Below are 15,480 nucleotides of genomic sequence, written 5' to 3'. Positions count from 1 at the left end.
TAACCTCTTCCCAGGGAGTTTCTGCTTGCTGGGGAGATGGACTCAGTTGTGTGAAGGTTCAGCTCTTCTGGGCACTGCCTCTGTGCTTGTGATTGCTTGGGTTGGAAAAGAAAAGTCGTGGTAAGGCATTGGGATAATTGAGCTCCCATGGAAACTTTCTGCCATCAGAATGAACTTCACATTTTGGGGGAAACTTCAGCAAATGGAATTTCTGAACAACCTGATTGGTGACCCCAGCATTGAAGAGGTGACAACCCAACCTTTGCAGATTGCTTTCTTTTTCCTCATTGCTATTCTCTGGTGGAATTTGATAAATTAAGTACCTGCAGGAAAAAAGGGAGATTCTTTTCCAAGCAACATCAGGACATTTGTTTAGCCAGGTGCAATTGTCTTCCCAGTTGATGGCAAGATGGATGAGAATGCCAAATAATTTGAAATGTAGCAGATCAATTCTATTGATTTATCCATAAGTAGCTAAAGTGGCCTTAATCACCTGCAGTATCCATGGAAATGGGGAAGGAGCAGAGGCCAGTGCTGGCAGCACAGAGCAAGGGAGGTTCCTCTGCTGCAAACCCTGCACTGTCAGGTATTTGAAAATATTTTGCCAAATTCAGCCAGAACTTCCATGCTTGACAGGAAAATTTGGCTGGGATGTCCTTTCCCAACCTTTCCATGAATTACTTCTCTTGTAGTTACTTCTCTTTCTGGAGTTTGTAGTTACTTCAATTACTCCTGTAGTTACTTCTCTTTCTGGACTGACTGTTTGTGTGAAAAGCAGTGCAACAGGGGGAAAGAACCCCAAAAAAACAACAAACTTCCTCTATATTGATTTTTACCTCTGCAAAAAGTGGTTGGATTCCTTTGTGAAATCAAGTCAAAAGAAGAACTGAGGTGAAAAGGTGGGTGGTGAGGCCCTGGCACAGAGCAGCTCCAAGGCCAGGCTGGAGCCCCTGGGACAGTGGGAGGTGTCCCTGCCATGGCAGGGTGGCACTGGGTGAGCTTTAAAGTCCCTTCCCACCCAAACCCTTCTGGAATTCTCTGATCTTTGCAAGGGGAATGTGATGATTTCAGTTCCTAGCAAAGGCTTTCTGCATTTTACTGAGCATTGCACTACAATGAAATGCTTGTTTAATAACTCACCTGATGGCACAGATCCCTTCCAGCAGCACTCCAACAAATTACATTTGTTTGAAATTACAAGCTCTGCTGGGAGTTTTTGCCAGCTGCCACAATAGAAAGTCTCTTGGAATTCAGCAAGTCTGCCTCCTTTAGAATAATAACTTTGGAGTAGAGGAATAGTACCACTGTCCACTTGCAAGAGATGCTCCTTTGCCAGCATTGTAGCCTTAGCTAAAACCTCCTAAATTAAATTGTCTGCTAGCATTTCCATTAGAAAACGTAATCTCCAAGCTTTTACTGCTCTGCCATAAAATTCTCCAGGTGCTAAAATTGAGTATGGACAGTTCTATCCATGGAGATAAAATTCCAGGAGGCAAAGTTGCTTTGGGGAAGAGGACAGAAGGCTAAAACCTCTTCTTTCCTGCACTCAAAGTCATCCAAAACCCACAGCTGAGACCCCAGACATGCAGACAAGGCAGGAGCAGAGTGAGGGCAGTCAGATCCATGGTTATCCAAGCAGATCCAACCCTTGGAGAGGCTCAGACCCCTCCTGGCCACAGCCCTGAGCTTCTCCAGAGGCACCTTGGCCACAGAGCCCCTTGTGCCTGCTGGTTGTTGGTAGTCAGCCCACAAGTTTGTCCTTCAGCGTTTGTAACTCAGTTATTTTTCATTCATCTGTCCCCTTTGTTTCAGAGGGCACCAGCCTGGAATTATAATGAGGGGAGAGCTATCAGTGATTAGAGATAATGTGCTAAAGCTGGGGCTGAAATATTTGTTAGAAAATAGGTTAATAAAGTGACATGGAGCACCTGTGCTGCTGTGGAGCAGGCATTATGAGGAGATTATGCTAATGTGGGTATTTAGTAGCAAGTCTTCTTTGGGATTACTCTCTGCTATTATCATCCTCAGCCAAGGAATTGTAATTCAAAAGGCAGCAAATGATCAAGGATTTAGGTTTTATTCTTTTTTTTTTTTTAAGTTTTGACTGCTCTTTAGCCTGCTGAATTAGAGGATGTTGCAAGGAATCTTTTAAACACTTTTTAAATGTTCTTGAAGAGGAAGAAGTGGAATGGGCAGGGATGTGTAAATGTACAGAAGTGTTGAATTAAATTAATTTGTTAGTGGTGAGCAGCTGGTAGGCCTGGAGGTGCAAAGGCAGCTGAGGAGGGAGAGAAAAGAGACAAAATTTGGGAAAGGAGAAAACTGGGGGAGATGCAAGGGTACCTCCAGGGTGAGCCATGAAATGACTTGGAGTCTCCTATGGTGAGACACCCCAAATTCTGGGGGCAGTTTTGGACCTTTCTCAACCAGACAAACATGGAGGGGCTGGAGGATGTCCAGGGAAGGGAACAGAGCTGGGAATGGGCTGCAGAATCCCTGAGGAGCTGGGAATGGGCTGCAGAATCCCTGAGGGAGCTGGGCAGGGCTGGAGAATCCCTGAGGGAGCTGGAAGGGGCTGGAGAATCCCTGAGGGAGCTGGGCAGGGCTGGAGAATCCCTGAGGAGCCGGGCAGGGCCTGCAGAATCCCTGAGGAGCGGGCAGGGATGAGAATCCCTGAGGAGCTGGGCAGGGCCTGAACCTGAGGGGCTGGAGAATTCCCTGAGCAGAGCTGGAAGGACTGGGGAATCCCATGGCAGCTGGAAATCTGAGGGCTCAGGAAGGCTGCAGAACCGAAGCGGGTAGGCCTGCAGAATCCTGAGGAGCTGGCAGGGCTGCAATCTGAGAGCTGGAACGGTCTCAAATTCCTGAAGGGAGCTGCAGGGCTTAGAATCCTGAGGAGCTGGGAAGGGCTCACCTGGAGCAAAGGAATTTTCCCACCCAGACAAGGGAAGAGACTCTGGCTCCCATTGGCACAGGGAATTTGTCTCCCAGGGAAGCAGAGCCCAGGCGTGGGGAGCACGGGGATGTGCAGGAAGGCTGATCAGCTGCAATAAAGCATTCATTATCCTTCCATCTAAATTAACTAAAATGACATCATAATGGTGCCTTTTAGAACCTCACTGCAAATTCTCTCTCTTTTATCAAATTATCACCTAAACCAAAATTATTTTAAGCTGTGTCTGTGTATTCTTGTTTAGATAATCATTCTACCATTAAGGAAGTCATTTTCTCATTCTTTTTCCTTCTTTTTTTTTTGATGTTTGCTTAAGGAAAAATAGTGGGGAGGACATTGCTAGTTTGTATTGTTTCTTTTTCTGTCAGAAATTTTCCTGTCAGAAATATTTTGCGTAAACACTCACAGTGTAAATCAAATCTTGTACGAGCTAACTAATAATGTCCAATAGCAAGTAAAAATTTCCCTTGAAATATTCTCTTGATTTTCCTCCAGAGCATGTTCTGCAGAGCAGTGGATGGGTTACATCCTGCACCAAATTTCTAGCTCTGAGCTCCTGCAAATACTTTGCAACAGTGTCAGAACTGAGTGAGAGAAAACAGGGCACAAAATGTTTTTAAACATGAACAAATCAGGGCACTTGACTAATTAGGAGGGAGAAGGGCAGAATAAAAAGTGACTGAACCTGAGAAAGGGCTAAAAAAATGAGTTGTTTGGCACAGTGACTCCTGTTCCATTTATAAATCAAATCCCTCTGTCCCTCCTTCATTTACAACTGCCACTGGAAGTCAGGGTTTGATGTATGTTCCCACCTCCTGGAGGCAGTGAGGTTGTTTGCAGGGAAAAAAGGACCTTTTGGAAAACTACAGAATCCGACCATTAATTTTTGCTCTGTTTGGTGAAGCAGTCTCTGCATCCACAAACCAATTAAGCACCTCTGGGCCCAGTGGAGGTGAATAATAATCAATAACAGGAAACATTCCCAGGAGCCAGGGGTTGAAATTGGAGTCAGTTCATGAACCAGCAGCACACTCCTGGATGGATGAACTCTCTCTGGAGTGAGAGCCAGAAAGGGCAGAAATTACTGGAGAAATCAGAACTGCCTGAGGCAGGGCAAGGTGAATGGACCTGAGCAGGTCACTGAGATTTGGTCACCTGGATTTTTGGGTTGGTTTTTTTGAGAATTTCTGCTTTTTATGGCCTGTATTTCCTAATTTACCTTTGCCATGGTTTCTCCATCTCCTTTTCCCTGCCTTCTCTCACCTGAGCTCCCAGCCATAGTTTTATATCACGTTCAAAAGGTGGTGAGCAATTCACTGTTCTGCTGGGTCATGGAGAGCTGAAACAGGTCTGGTCAGGAAATGCATCAACAGGGATCAAATGCCAAAAAGTCCTGGTGAGAGAGAAAAGGTTTTGGGAACACCTTAAAGTCTCTCAGGGGCTCCAGGAGAGCTGGAGAGAGACTTTGGACAAGGGAGGAAAATGAGGAAATGGCTTTAAGCTGAAAGTGGGTGGATTTAGATGGGATATTGGGAAGGAATTTTTGGTTGTGAGGATGGGGAGGAGCTGGGATGGAATTCCCAGAGCAGCTGGGGCTGCCCCTGGATCCCTGGCAGTGCCCAAGGCCAGGCTGGAGCCCCTGGGACAGTGGGAGGTGTCCCTGCCATGGATGGGGTGGGAATGGGTGGGATTTAAGGTCCCTTCCAACCAAAATGATTCTGATTCTGCTCTGTGGAAGGTCTCTAAACACAGAATAAGGGGACAGTCCCTGCCTCAGAGGATCAAACTACAGGAGATATCTCTGGATGCCCTTGGAGCCATCCTCACCCCCTTCCCCAGGGCTCACACAAAAACCTCCTCTGTCCAGGCTGTTGATTTTGTTCTTTGGTGAATTTTTATGCCCTTCTTTCTTCCACATATCCTGAAGTGACTTCCTTCTGTAATCATATTCCTTCTATTCCAATCACATCATAGAAAATGTTAATTTCCTGCTTTTAATTGGGTTGATAAAGTCTTTTGTCTCACAAATCTTTCCCAATACATTCGGATTAGGTTTTGTTGTCTTACATGCCAGCACAGTCCATTGTGTTGGGTTCCAGGCTCTGAACTTCTCCCTTTTTCAAAGTTTAACTTCTGTGGCTCTTCCTGACATGGATAATAAATTCTTTTGTTCATTGAAACTGAATTTCAAGAAGAGCACTTCTTTTTATGCACACGCAACTGGGAGCCAATCTTGGTTATTAATTACAGCGAGATAAGGGCTGGCACTGCAAGGGATGCTCTCCAGCTGAGAGTTTGGATTATTTATCCCTTGGCCAGTGATGTCCAAGTCCACCTTTTATCCTTGAGAGTGTTCCAGCAGCCAGTTCCTTTCTTCTTCAGTACAGAACTGCTGCTTTTGGGTTAATTCCACTTATTCTGAAGATCCACTTGCTTCATTTTCCGTTTTCTGCAACTTTTGACAGTGAAGTTACTGACAATTGTCAGGACCTGCTTTGGAGGAGGAGGAGGAGGATTTAACACCTGGAATGATAAAGTATTTCAGCTTCCTCTTTCATTTTTTATTTGGGCATAAACCTGAACGGTTTTTATATTCATGAGTTGCAGCAACTTCCCAGGTGATAACAAAGCACTGCCCAGCTTCCAGCCAGGAATTCATCCAGCATCATTTTTTACTGTGGAAATTCTCTCTGCAGAGTGGTGATCTTGCAACTTGCTACTTCTTCCTGTCAATATTTTAATAAATATATTTTTAAAATTAACTTCATTAGATAAAAAACATCTTAATTTTGCTCTTGGCACTGAAACATCCTGCAAAGTACTGTGAGGTTTGCATGACATTTGATTTGTAAATGAAAATAGACTGTAATAATAATTGTAGTAGTGGGAGTGGAAGTAGTAGTAGAAGAAGAAATAATAATAATAATAATAATAATAATAATAATACTAATAATAATAATAATAATAATAATAATAATAATAATAATAATGTGATTATGATGATGATGATGTTCTGTTGACTGTCACTGGAATTTCTCCACTGACCTATGTAGCAAGTATTTTATCCAGTCACAGAAAGATTGATCAAAAATATATTAGGACTTCAGTAATTGAAAAATCAACATTAAGTCCCTCCATCTCATCTTTGGGATATTCTTTTATGAAAAATTGGAGGAATTTCTGGCTTCCTGAACCCCCCTGATGCCCAGGGGTTGTTTAATTCCAGCTCCAGTTGAACACATTCTGTGCTCTGCTCCTTTTCCAGTGGCAAACACAGCAGAATTTGTATTATTTATTCTTTGTTGGTATTCCCTGGAATTAATATAAGGGAAAAATGAGAGTTAGAATTTAAAGAAAAATAATGGATATGAAGTAATGAGATTGTGCCAAAGCTTAATTAGATGGAGCAGATTGAATGCATTCCAGTGATGTCTTCAGGCAGCGTCATTAAGCTGGAGGCACAATCCTGCCTGAGTTGGAACCACTTTTGTGTCCGTGAGGAAGCAGCCTGGGATGGCCCCTGCACCACGTTAAATTGTTCATTTTGGGGGCAGATTTACAGATCTCCTGGTATTATCAGCTAACAAAAGCACCAGGCAAAGCAGGGCTAAGGAGGGGATAGAACTGGTGATTGTGTGATCGCACAGATAAGCTCGATTTCAATCTTAGTTTGTGCTACAGCTCAGTAATTGAATCACAGATCTCCAATCCATTTATTTTGGAGCAGTGCAGGGTGTTCATTTGTGTGCTGGATTCTGCTCATTTATAAAATCTCTTAATGAAGTGCTTGCCCAAAACACTGACAAAGACACTGAAGGGCTGAAATTCCTCCTTGGCTGTGCTGGGTGCAAGTGCAGAGATGTCTGTCAGTTATAAATAATAATATTATGAAACACACACACACACACACATATATATATTTGTTTGCTTGTTTATTTATGTGTTTAAGTATATTTGCTTATATCTTAAAAATACTTTCATATTTTAATTCTTTTTCTGTTTTCCTTTCTAAATTGAATTTTAGTTTTCCCACTTAGATCCTTTCTTTCTCCTCCATAATTCCGCCATGGGGATGATCTGAGCTTACACTACAGATACATCCCAGTGGCATCAAATTTTTCCCTTTATTAATTTCTTTCAATATATAAATAAATAAACTCTCTTATTTCAATATATAAATAAATAAACTCTCTTAGCATCCTGATAAATTTATGTACATATTGAAATATTTATAAATGTATGTACATATTGATATAATTACATAAATACATCAATATGTTCATAAATAATCGCTTGGCAACATATTGCCCACATATAAATATATAAATATTTATAAATAATGTCTGTTTCCATCATGTTGGATTATCTGGAGGCTGCTTTTCTCTTGGATACCAAACTTTCAGCTAAAAATTAATTTTTTTTTCAGGAGAAATTGCTAAGTATCTGAAATTCAGTACAACCCCTTTCTAGCTGGTTTGTTTTAAATAATTCTGCCTTTTTTTTTTTTTGTTTGTTTTTAATTGGCCAGCCTGAAGGAAAATCATATTTTTATTTGCAGCACTGAACTTCCTTTTCCAATATTGGTTTTGGGGGTGGGGAAAAAGCAAACCTGGAACATGTCAGGAGGGGTTTTCATCATTTTGGGGGCTCTGAGGAGACACAAATCTCTCGTTTGTCTGGGCATTAGCTGGCAGCTGCACAGCATAAATTTGGAGTTTGCAGGGGGAATCTCATGTTTGTTTTGAAAATGGAGATCAGGCTACCGAGGAATAATCAGTTTCTTTTTCAGCACCATGAATATGTAGTGCCCTACTTCTCCTGTGCCATTTGGGTTTCTCTTTCAAGCCTGTCAGGCCAACTCCTTTTGCAATTTAAGAGGTGTTTTAGAAACCCTGTAAGCTACAGTGGGTAGTGAATTAGCATTTTGGAAATAGAGCAGTGAACAATGTTCTAAAGACTGTCCTTCAGCAGATTTTCTGTTGTGCCATAAGTGGAGGGGGTTATTGTCATGTGTTTAAAAACATGTTTTTCTTGACTTTAAAGTACAACCAGTTGCACGTCTGGCTTAGACACAACACTGTCACTTTAAAAATTTCTGTCTATATAGTGCTAATAAACTGAATTTTTAATGATCTCTTGATTATGAAAAGATATTTTAAAGACAAGTGATTTTATCCCAAACACTCCCTCTGTTTCTGCATATGCTAATTTACTTGATTAATTTGGAGAACATCTGCATAGAATTCTGTACACTTACCAGTGGTGAGATCACACTGCTTTTCAAGTATCAGCCTCAAGTTTCACTTTCCAGACAGACTCGGATTTTGTGTCTAATTGGGATGCCAAATATACAAAGGTACCCCAGAAGTGTGTAATTATGTAATTTTCTCTTGATCTTTCAGAGTCTTCCTGCGAGCAATTAATCAGTATGCAGATATGCTAAACAAAAAATTCCTTGATCAGACCAACTTTGAGTTACAGGTAAGAAAAAACTCTCAGTTTGAATGGAATAAATGATATTAATGTAATAAATTTCTGCCCTGTGTAGTTTTGGTGGGTTTATTCATGGTTTATTCATGGCTGTGAGCCCCAGTTATCCCAGTTAAATCACTCCAGGCTCAGCAGGTGCTGTGATCCATCCCTGACTTGTGGGTCTTGTCACAGAATCACAGAATCACAGCAGGGTTTGGCTTGGGATCCTGCCTGAATCATCAAAACACAAAGAATTGGGATTTGTAGCTGGGAAATATTTGTTGGAAACATAAAGGCAACGAGGAGCTGTATTAAGAATTTATCAAGAAACACCATCTCTGTGGTGTCTGTTCTTTTCTCCTTTAAATATTTATGTGCATAATTTAGAGACTTTTAAGTTGTTTTGTAGGTGTGTAGAGAAACGTTTCAAAGAATTAATGGAATTTCTTCTTGTCATTTTGGGGGCTTTCAGCTCTGGAACAACTATTTCCACCTGGCTGTTGCTTTTCTCACGCAAGAATCTTTACAACTGGAGAATTTTTCAAGTGCTAAAAGAGCAAAAATCCTTAACAAGTAAGTCCAGCTCATCATCTAAATCATGGCCAAGAACTCGAGGTCTATTGCCATAATTTCACTTTAATTTCTTTGCTAAATCTATTCAAATTGAGATGCAATCAGGGGATAATGAAAGGTTGGGCTGAAAAACATGAATCAAGTGTTGTGTTTGTTTCTGCCCTGGCCTGGAGATCTGAATTTCACCATTCATTAGGGATGAATTCAGTGTTTGCTGCTGCAGGATGCCCAGAAAGTCAAGATTCTCATGTCCACATGTTATAAAACTGCATTTTGAAAGCACTGCAGCTTTGTGCTTCTTCTCATCTCATTTTATGTCTGCTCTTTATTGTCATCCCTGCCTTTGCTGAGGGAGTTTTGGTGCTCCAGCCTGTTCCACTGGGCTGTTCCTGAGGGATGGGTTGGGGTGGCTGCAGCCGTTTCCTCCTTTTGGGGATCACATTCCTGTCCCCAACCACCCCCCTGCCAGTCAGAGTCCCACAGCCCAGGACAGCTGTAAAAATGGGGGAAAAAGCCTGGAAATGAGAGTGGAACATGAGGATTCTGTTTAAACAGAGCGATGGAAAAACCTCTAAGATCATGGAGTGCAAGGCCACCACTGCCCCAAGTCCCCAGTGCCACATCCCAGCAGCTTTTAAATCCCTCTGGGGTGGGAAACTCCACCTGAACAACCAGTTCCAATGCCTGACCACCCTCTGAGGGAGGAATTTTTCCCAACTCTCCATTTAACCTCCCCTGGCACAACTTGAGGCCATTTCCCCCTTGTCCTGTTGATATTTCTCCTGCCTTTTATTGGTGTTCCACAGTAGTGACCTAATTATTACTGAACTAAACACCAAGCTCTGAAAAGAGCCAGTGTGGTGATTTCAGACAGAGTGTGTGGATTCTTTTTCTATTTGGGAAGAGCAGCTGGAAAAGCCAGGTGTTCCCACAGCCAGTGAGGTCACAAAAATGGGGAATTTCCAAGCTGTGATTCCGTGAGCAAGCACAGCTCAGGCTTCTGGTGTGTGCATTGAATAAAATGTGTCTATATAGAGAAAGAAAATGCATTTTGTATCCCTTCACCTTCCCAATCCAGGCCTTTATTATAAGAGAACTCCCAGAGTTCATCACTACTGCAGTGATTTGGTTTTAAAGGCTTTTTGCTCACGTGGCTTTTGGGTTTTGAACAGAAAATTCAGGAAGGGCTCCACACCCCATCCCTTTTTATGGGAGCCAAGTTTTGCCCTGCAAACTCCACCACTCCCTCCTGAGTTTTGAGGTGTTTCCTTTGGAAGCTCTGCTCTACCTGAGCCTTGAAAGAGAATTTTAAAGCACTTTAGGATCTGCTCTGCCTGGGACTCGTGGGGCTTCCTTGATGAAACAGGAATATTTACAAGTTCAGTGGAAAAGTGGTGTCAAGCAGAGCTCAAGGTTTAGGGCTTGTGCTATAAATACCATAAATAACATTATAGATAAAGGGTTTTTTACAGAAATTGAGCTGGTGTTGCAGAGCCAGGTGTATTTTATTTAAGGAAATTGAGCTGGTATTGTAAAGGCAGGTATATTTTATTTAGGAAATTGAGATGGTTTTGCAGGTGAATTTTATTTAATTAAATTTAGAATCCCTTTGCTTTGTCTGCCCAGCACCTACGAGAGCATTTTAGTCCAGCTCGGACTCCTGACCTGAACAAAGAGCCAAAAGCTGAGCTGGAATTGGGCTGGAAATTGCTGTCAAATACATTTGTGGGCTGATAATTCCTCTTTATCAGTATGAGAACCACAGGCACAAATTTTCTTGGAGTGATTTCTATAATAAACAGAGCAGTTTATCTCACTGAAGGAATTCAAGGAAACAACAGGCATTTCTCACTGCTAATATAAGTAAATAAATTAGGTAATTTGAAGTGGTTGCTTAATAAAGTTTACAAAATTGTAAATCTTTATTTATAATGAATTTGCAAATTGTTATTTTCAGTTTAATCAGGTTTTGGAGACAGGAATCAAGACAATAAATTTGAGATTCAATAAATGCATGGTCTGGAGGCACTTCCATTGCTGTGTGAAGGCACTTCTGTGTCAAAAGGGATGTAATTAATCAGTTAATTCAATATCACACTCACCCATCTTTTTAAGTACATATTTCAATTAAAACCTCAAATATTTAATAATTAAAATTTAATTATTGTAATTTGTAGGTTTTGCTAAACATTGCATTTAAGCATTAGATAATAGCAGATCCTTAATGATGCAGAAGATTCCCTTTAATCCATATTAATGACTGGATGTCTCACTATTATCCCCCAGAAATCCTACAAGTTGCCAGCTCTTACAGTTTGGCTCATCTTATTTAAGTAATGATCTTTAACTTGCAAATATTCCATGTAGCAAATGCATCCTTGGAGCTCGTTAGGGTTCTGATCCCATCATTAATGAAGGTTTTGGGATGATTTCCACTCATTAAAGCTTTCCTGTGGAGTGGGAGGGGAGGAGAATGACCCTGATGGGACATGGGAGGTGTTGGTGCACAGCTTTAGGGTGGGTGGGCTCCCACCCCTGCCTGGGACCGTGGAATGTTGGCATTGTTGAGGCTGGAAACCTTTTTTCCCAAATGTTGATGTTGGCAGAAGCATTGCAGAGCTGGTGGGGGTAGCCAGGTAATCTCAGTAGTGTGGGTCCCATTTGAGAACCTGTTGTGGAGTTTCTTCCCCTTTTGAAGGCTGTGAATCTGATTTTAAATGAGATTTATCTGCTTGTAGGTCTTAGATTTCTTTTGTTTTAATGCTGGTTTTGTTTTCCTTTTCAAGGTACGGGGACATGAGGAGGCAGATTGGGTTTGAGATCAGGGACATGTGGTACAACCTGGGTAAGTACCCGAAGCATGTGTTCCTTCAGTGTTCCCAAAAACACATTTAGAGGGATATTCCTGGAAAAATTCAGTGCCAGGTTGGATGGGACTGGAGCAACCTGCTCTAGGGAAGGTGTCCCTGCCCATGGAATGAGATGTCTTTGGTGTCCCTTCCAACCCAAACCATCCCATGACTCTCTAAAATGAATTTGCTTTCTCTTGGAACAAAGGAATGCCTGCAGAAAGCTTTTAGAAATCAGGTGATTTAAGAAATCAAGCCACCTCTGCACATTTAATTCACCATCTGGGTAGGCACATCACTCTTGTTAATATTTATTTGTCTGTGTTTTTTGTGGGTTTCAGCCTCTTGCTGAACACAAAGCCATCTTTATGGAGATACCTACTCCAAGGGGGTTTTTTCCCCTTAAAAATATCTATATACACACATATTTATATTTACTCACTTGAAGATGCAGTACCTGGAACTGTAGCACAATGGATGTGTCCAAGAGTTCTCAGTACCTCAGCCTGGAATTCTGCATGAACTCTGCTTTTCAGCCTTGTCTGTGACTCAGTGACTCAGGAAAGCCTGGAAAGTTGGAGCTCCCTGGAGCTGGTGGGTGAGTGAGGCAGCTCTGCCTCTCTCCAGCCTGGGCTGCTCCCTGGCTATAATTTGCCTGTACAGGGATTGAATTTCATGAGAAAGTCAGTATTTACTGTGACCTCAGTGTGCTCGTCTGCCAGATTTCATTTTCCTGAGCTTAACAGCACAGACACTTCAGCTCTTCTGAGTTTTATCAAAACTTCCTTAAATGATCAGAAATAAAGCGTTTGCCACTTCACTTCTATCTCTGGCTGAGCTGTTGTTGCTGGGAGTTGAAAAACCCCAGCATTTCTAAGAGAAGAGAGTGCCAAGGGTTCATAAGTATTTGATATCGCAGAATTTGCATCCTATCTGCTGGAATGATGAGAAAAGGCTTCAGAGAGCAGCTGAGTTCACTTTTATTAGAAGCATCTTCGGTGAATTAAGTGTCTGGAGAACAGATTAGAGCTTAGTGCACGGCTGAGATGTGACTTGACAGGCAGGTAATAAAATCAGTGTCGTGCCTGCTGCTGCATCAGCCAGCGTGGGCTGCTGGCACCTCAGCTGAGCAATTAGCCAAACCCATCCCTCCTGCAGCCCCACAGTCCTGGAGCCGTGGAATTGGTGAGGTTGGAAAGGTTGGGAATTGGTGAGGTTTGAGGGCACACCCTGAGTGCCGTGCCCCGCTCTGGGCCCTCAGGTTGGGAAGGATCCTGGGACACTGAGCACATCCAGAGGGGCTGGAACACAAACCCTGAGAGGAACCCCTGAGGGAGCTGGGGGGGCTCAGCCTGGAGAAAAGGAGACTCAGGGCTGCCCCCATCACTCTCACAGCTCCTGAAAGGTGCCTGTGCTCAGCTGGGGCTGGGCTCTGTCTGCAGCAGCACTGACACAACCAGAGCACACAGCCCCAAGGGAAATACAGGCTGGATATCAGGGAAAATAGAGTGATAAAGTTCTGGAATGGCTGCCCGGGGAGGTGGTGCAGTCCCCATCCCTGGGTGTGTTTAACAAAGCCTGGATGTGGCACTGGGGGCCAGGGTTCAGTTGAGGGGTTGGGGCTGGGTTGGACTCGATGATCTTAAAAGTTTGTTCCAACCTGGTCATTCTGTGAATTCTGTGAATTATGTGAAAAGGTTGAGTCCAGCCCAGCACTGCCAAGGCCACCACTGCCCCATGTCCCCAAGTGCCACATCCACATGGATTTTAAATCCCTCCAGGGACGGGCACTCCAAACCGCCCTGGGCAGCTGTGCCAGGCCTGGACAAACCTTTCCATGAGGAAATTGTTCCCAAAATCCACCCTGAGCTGCCCTGGCCCAGCCTGAGGCCGTTCCCTCTGCTCCTGTCCCTGTTCCCCCCAGCTGTGCCCTCCTGGCAGGAGCTGTGCAGAGCCACAAGGGCCCCTGAGCCTCCTTTGCTCCAGGTGAGCCCTGCCCAGCTCCTCAGGGATTCTGCAGGCCCTGCCCAGCTCCTCAGGGATTCTGCAGCCCCTTCCCAGCTCCTCAGGGATTCTGCAGGCCCTGCCCAGCTCCTCAGGGATTCTGCAGGCCCTGCCCAGCTCCTCAGGGATTCTCGCAGCCCTGCCCAGCTCCCTCGCCCTTTTCTCCTCAGATTTTCTGACCTCTTGACTTCTCAGATTTTTACAACTTTTTCTCCAGAATTTACTGGACTGAAGCTAGAAAGTTTGATGCAGACTTTTCCATCCAGCAGGTGTTAACTTGAGGTTGTTTTATCCAGGCTGTTTTTTCTGGAGTGCCTTGTGCCTTTCACTACTGCTGCTGTCACTGGCTGCTCTTTACAGGTTATTTAGTTGCTCCAGGGTTCAGTTTCTCACCATTAACAAGGATAATAATTTCCCCTGCAGTTTTGGGAATCGATTGGCTCAAGGGGTAGTGTTTTCTTCAATATTTCTTTCTATGCTGTCATGAAAGCCTTTTATTTTTAATGGATTTTTTATAAATGGAGATTATCCAGGTAAGATCCCTCTGTGACCTCCTCAAGCTCTAATATTTGTGATTCTCCAAGATCCATTAGTGGGATCATTAATGCCAAAATCCCACATGTGGAGGGAGTCAGGAAATTGCTGCTCTTCCCAAGAAAAGCTGTGGGAGGAAGGTAAATGTGAGGCAGGAGCCCAGTCTAAGGCAGCCTTTGTGCTTCTCCTGAGCAGCACCTGGATTTTCCTCATCTTCTTTGTCACACAGAGAGTCCATGTTAAACTCATGGATAATGTTTCACTTCTGGCCCCTCACCAACCTCATCTGTGTCACAGCATCAATTAAGAAGGAATTCCAACTTCTCACTGCATGGGAATCGATTGGGGGGTGCCTGACACTTTTATCTTGGAAGCTGCACTGCATTAATCAAATTATTCATGTGTATCTTCAGAAACCAAATCAGAAGTGAAGGGCTGGAATTCTTGAGCACAGGTTTTTTTATGCCTGTGCCATTGTGCATGAAATGTGATGAAACCAAACCACTCCCTGACTTTTGATTTATGGATTAAAGGGTATAGAAAAGCCTCAAAAATGAATGTTTTGTCTCATCAGGTTTTGTTTCTAAATACCATGATTAACACACGATGCCTGCTGAGTTAAAATTCCCCAGCTGGGAGCAAGGCAGTCCTCCAGCTATAATGCACATTTAAAAGTATAATTTTTTTTTCTGAAATTCAATAGTAAAATAAGAATTCTTAAAGTTTTCACTTGGCTGCCTGTTTCTGATGCAGGGGAGGCCTCAATAATCACACCTTCCTATTTTTATGAGCAGGAAAAAAAAAATAAAAGAACATTTATAGTGCAGAACAGCACTTAAGAGGCTTTTTTCCTTCCATACCACAACCTGAACTTTAAAATGTGTTACTTTGAGTCAGTGTTTTGTTGAAACTGGGGCTTCTTAAACCTTGCTGAGACATTAAAGCATCAAAAAAGCATCAGACAGGCCGTGGCCTGTCTTGGAGATGCAGGAACTCAAAGACCACACACTGGAAGGGTTTTATGGTGCAATACAGCAAACAGAACCTGTGCACGGGGTGCAGTGGTTGGTGGTGTTGCCCGAATGATAAAGGACA

At 43.0% G+C, this 15,480-nt stretch overlaps 1 protein-coding gene across 1 annotated transcript in view; it reads left to right on the top strand.

Moving 5' to 3' along the window:
- The window catches only part of DOCK1 (dedicator of cytokinesis 1), a 293,238-nt gene that overhangs the window by 196,976 nt on the left and 80,782 nt on the right, over window positions 1-15,480 (top strand). Inside the window, exons 31-33 of the mRNA XM_064717058.1 lie at window positions 8,356-8,434; window positions 8,898-8,998; window positions 11,785-11,843. Coding sequence (XP_064573128.1) covers window positions 8,356-8,434; window positions 8,898-8,998; window positions 11,785-11,843 — 239 coding nt within the window. The remainder of the gene's footprint in view (window positions 1-8,355; window positions 8,435-8,897; window positions 8,999-11,784; window positions 11,844-15,480) is intronic.

This window comes from Zonotrichia leucophrys, chromosome 6, assembly GCF_028769735.1.
Source record: "Zonotrichia leucophrys gambelii isolate GWCS_2022_RI chromosome 6, RI_Zleu_2.0, whole genome shotgun sequence".
NCBI lineage: Eukaryota > Metazoa > Chordata > Aves > Passeriformes > Passerellidae > Zonotrichia > Zonotrichia leucophrys.
This window is presented reverse-complemented; position numbering and strand designations above follow the sequence as displayed.